Here is a 4,754-nt window from a genome sequence, read left to right as displayed (position 1 = left end):
TAATCGGTCCCCTGTTGCCAGTTCTATTAGCTTTATATAATGCAGTCCCGGTTTCATGTAGTTGGCAAACAGCATGGAATATGTCTGTTATAATGCAGTTATTTAAAAAAGGTGGAGAGATGAAGTAAGGTAACTATCGCCCTATTGGTCTATTACTAGAAATTGGTAAATTTTTTTGAAAAGGCTCTAGATGATAGATTAAGGCTGTAGCTAAAAAAGGAAAATTTTGTCAGTGAAACCCGAGGAGGATGCCAAAAGGTATATTCAACTAGAGATCGTGTATTTATACTCCAGGCTCTTATTTGAAAATATTGCAGGGGAAATGGTAGGCTTTTTGTCGAGTTTTAGGACCTGGAAAAGGCATTTGATAGTATTGATAGACCTATTTTATTCCGTTACCTTGTTAAGATAGGCCTACCCAGGCCTTTTATTAAGTTATTAATTAACATGTATGAGATAACTTTATCTGCGGTTTTTATTGTTAAAAAAGATGTATCTACGCCATTCAGAACCTTCAGAGGAGTTCGCCAAGGATGCACGTTGTCTCCGAAACTTTTCACTCTGTATATCAATGAATTTGCAGAGTTACTTGAAATGAGATGGGCCCCAGTTGTATCACTAGCGAATAACCTATTTTCTTTTTTGCTGTTCGTTGACGACACAGCTTTAGTGGCCAAATCAGCCAAGGATCTCCAAACTCTTCTGAATTTAACTGAATCTTACCTAGAATCAAAGAAGTTAAAGCTGAACGCATCTAAGACAGAGATTGTCATCTTCCAAAGTAGGAAGCCCAATGGACCTCAGGATTATTCCTTTACTTATAACGACGAAGCAATAAAAGTGGCCCCAAAGTATAAACATCTGGGATTCATGGTCGCAGCAAATGGGAATTGGACCAAGCTCATTAAATTGATGATTGCAAGTGGTAGGAGAACTGCTTCTGCTCTACTTCGCCAAAAACATAGCATGGGAATCAAAAATATGAAGATGCATGCTTACCTTTTTATCACTAAAGTGGTTCCTGTTACCCATTATGGATGCAAACTGCTAGTGACTACTGACGTAAAACAACTGGAATCTCGGCGGTTTATGTATTTAAAAAATGTTGTAGGCCTCCAAAATAATTTTAGTAGTTTGGTCCTAAAGGGTGATTTGGGTTTGCAGGATCTACGTCACATGAGGACTATACAAATGATTAAGTTTTGGTTACAGGTTACGCGCTTACCTGATAACCGCTTGGCGAAAGCGCCCTACACAGAGATGTTGAGTTTGACCAAAAAGACAGCATGACCAAAACAAGTTTAAGCACTGCTGGATAATGCTGGCTTATCATGGGCATGGAATGAGGGGCAGGGTCCTCTCGGTAAACCTGCAGATTTCCTCGGTAAGTTTGTATCACGCCTTCGGGACCAAGAGATTCAGGTTTAGCTAACGGGTCTGGAAAAGTCTAGTAGCCTGCATTTTTATGGACAGGTTAAAGATGTGTTTGAGGAGGAGTTTTATTTGAAGCTGAACCTACCGTGGAGAACCCTTAAGTATTGTTTGCAGGCACGGGCAAATTGCATACCACTGCGAAAAGGCTAGTGAGTCTTATGATGAGGATGGCTCGGGAAGTAAGCGTGCCTGCCCCCTCTGTGGGGAGTTTTGGGATGGGATGGACCATTTTCTGAGTAGATGCCAAAGTTTGGCATATATTAGGGATACATTTTTTCATGGGGATGTACCGCTGCTTTCGGGTGTTTTGGGGACTACTTCGAGGGACCTAATTATTGCGTTAGGTTGTTTTATAGAGAATAGTCTGATGGTGAAGAAAGAAGCTGTAGTTTAAATTTGTTGAGTGCTATTGTTCTTTCCTTATTGTTTTTATTTTATTTATTTGTTTATGTGTATACGGCCACTGGTTTTTAAATACACGCATGTATGTATGAATGTATTGCCCAAAATTTTCGCCTTAACCCTTAGGTTTATTAGTAGTAGGAGTAGTAGCACCAGCAGTTGTAGCAGTAGCAGTAGGGGCAGAGTTAATAGTGGTAGTCCTAGATTTAGTAGCAGCAATAGTAGCAGTAATAATAATAGTAGCAGTAGTGGTAGTTGCAGGAGTAGAAGCAGTAGTATTATGTTCCAAATATTGTCTTTTGGTTAGCTGAACATCCCCCACAACAAGTGTTGTAAATTTTAATTTCAGACACGAAACTGTTCCTAAGATATTGCTGATATGCCCTTTTGACAACCTGCATACGGATGGCAGGTTGTCATCCTTATAACATAAATATTCTCTGAAAATGTCACCTTCATTCCTTCATAGATTATGGATTTTGAGAGAGTCAGAAGACACAGTGTGTATTCATTTAATACTGCTTCTACGGTTACTATAACTAACGACACTAATGACATTAAGTTGATACTTTTAGGGAACGTTTAGGAGGAGTTTCAATTAAACGAAAAACCTATATGCATGCAGGTATTAAAAGGGCATATAAGCACTAGAAGGGCATTAGAAGGGCATACTTAGAAGGGCATATGGGCATGTAAGGATGTGATTCTCTATCATAGCTAGTAGTATCATTGATATTTTAAAGGAGCTAATTTGATTGAAAATTAAAAGTTCTAGTGCCCTCTTATGAGTAAAAAGTGATTGGAGGGCAATCCGCCCTCCTAAATAAATGAAACCCAAAAACGAAGAGAAATTAAAATAAATAACAGATTCAAACTTAAGACGACCAGAAATTAATAATAGTAGGGTTCAAAACCCCCTATACTTTCTAAAAGCCAGAATATAATTTGTACTTTACTGAAAAGAATTCTTTTAAATGTGTTCACTTTTATAACGTTAAGAAAATAACATTAATTAAGATTTTAAGGAATAAATATCAGCATATGTATATTAAACTGAGAATGCACTTTTTTTCAGTATATATGTTTGAATTTTTTTCAGTAAAGTACATATTGTTTTCTGGCTTTTAGAAAGCATAGAGGTTTTGAACCCTACTCCTATTAATTTCTGCTAGTTTTGAGTTTGACTCTGTTATTTATTTTAATTTCTGTTCATTTTGGGTTTCATAAAACCCAAAACTACTGCTACAAAAGTTAAGACTATTACTTTTAACTGTACTCCTACTGCTACTGCTATATTTACTGGTGCTACTACTACAACTAATAAACCTAAGGGTAAAAAGGTAAAAATTTGGGGCGATATTGTAACTGTATTGAAATAAATCGAAACACACTATGCCCATATAGGTTGTCAAGAGGACGTATCAGCAATGCTTCAGGACCAGTTGATGCTATTAAGTTAAAAATTCCATACTGCTGCTAATGCTACTACTGCTACTGCAACTATTGCTACACATAGTTACTGAACCTTTCAACAATACTGAAAAACTGATATCTCAAAACTTTGTTTGGTTATTTGTTATGGCAGTGATTGTCGTGGAGGGGATGTTTCTCTCAAATCACTTTGACGATTAAAAAGGGCACTATAACTTCCGATTTGAAATCAAATGAGACCCATCTTAATTTAATACGACCATCCATTCCATAAAAACCTTATATGCCCCAGGGCATGACTTGAAGCCCTTATCCCAGGGCTCTAGGGGGTTTTCACCACCCTGGAAGCATAGTTATTTTATTTCACTTCTCAGTTGAATATTATAATATAAAATTCAAGAATATTTAAAGTATCTTAGCAACAATAAATCTACTTTTTTAATTGAAATTTGTAACATAAATGAAATTTAAAATAAATTTTATTTTATTTAGTTCTTAGTTCAGAATCTCTATAGTTATTATGTAAATTCAAAACTATTCAATTCTAAAAGTTTCAATCCTGAAAAGGATTGATTCAATTCAATCCTGAAAAGTTTCAATAAAATGATTTTATTTCACCTCTCAGTTCAATGTTATTAAACAAAATCTAAGAATATTTAAAGTATCTTAGCAACAGTAAATCTGCTTTTTGAATTGAACCTTGTAACATTAATGAAAATTAATTTTTATTTTGTTATTTTACTTCTTAGTTCAGAATCTAAAGTTATTATGTAAATTCAATAATATTCAATTCTAGCACATCGAATTTTTTAACTGATACTAGATTAATACCTGAAAATTTTCAATTCAATAATTTTATTTCACCTATCAGTTCAATATTATTGTATAAGACTCAAGAATATTTAAAGTATATTAGCAACTATAAATCTACTTTTTGAATTGAAACTTGTAACATTAATGAAAATTAATTTTTTTTTTATTTTAGTTCTTAGTTCAGAATCTAAAGTTATTATGTAAATTCAATAATATTCAATTCTAGCACATCAAATTTTTTAACTGATACTAGATTAATACCTGAAAATTTTCAATACAATAATTTTATTTCACCTATCAGTTCAAAATTATTGTATAAAACTCAAGAATATTTAAAGTATATTAGCAACTATAAATCTACTTTTTGAATTGAAACTTGTAACATTAATGAAAATTATTTTTTTTTTATTTTAGTTCTTAGTTCAGAATCTATAGTTATTATGTAAATTCAATAATATTCAATTCTAGCACATAGAATTTTTTAACTGATACTAGATTAACACCTGAAAATTTTCCATACAATAATTTTATTTCACCTATCAGTTCAATATTATTGTATAAAACTCAAGAATATTTAAAGTATATTAGCAACTATAAATCTACTTTTTGAATTGAAACTTGTAACATTAATGAAAATTAATTTTTTTTTTAATTTTAGTTCTTAGTTCAGAATC

At 33.2% G+C, this 4,754-nt stretch overlaps 1 protein-coding gene across 1 annotated transcript; it reads left to right on the top strand.

Annotated features, from left to right (window-relative positions):
* The first annotated feature begins 447 nt into the window (after nucleotides 1-447).
* Nucleotides 448-1,290, top strand: LOC148941845 (uncharacterized). The gene has a single exon (XM_089103648.1). The coding sequence runs from the start codon at nucleotides 448-450 to the stop codon at nucleotides 1,288-1,290; it is 843 nt and encodes a 280-aa protein (XP_088959774.1).
* Nucleotides 1,291-4,754: the final 3,464 nt, after the last annotated feature.

This window comes from Artemia sp. Qi Xiang Cuo, chromosome 17, assembly GCF_049724085.1.
Source record: "Artemia sp. Qi Xiang Cuo chromosome 17, ASM4972408v1, whole genome shotgun sequence".
NCBI classification, from domain to species: domain Eukaryota; kingdom Metazoa; phylum Arthropoda; class Branchiopoda; order Anostraca; family Artemiidae; genus Artemia; species Artemia sp. Qi Xiang Cuo.
The sequence above is the reverse complement of the archived record's forward strand: the minus strand, read 5'-3'. Positions and strand labels throughout refer to the sequence as shown.

What these genes read in the sequence shown, in the direction of transcription:
- LOC148941845 (XM_089103648.1), top strand. Translation starts at nt 448, where the DNA reads ATGTATGAGATAACTTTATCTGCGGTTTTTATTGTTAAAAAAGATGTA.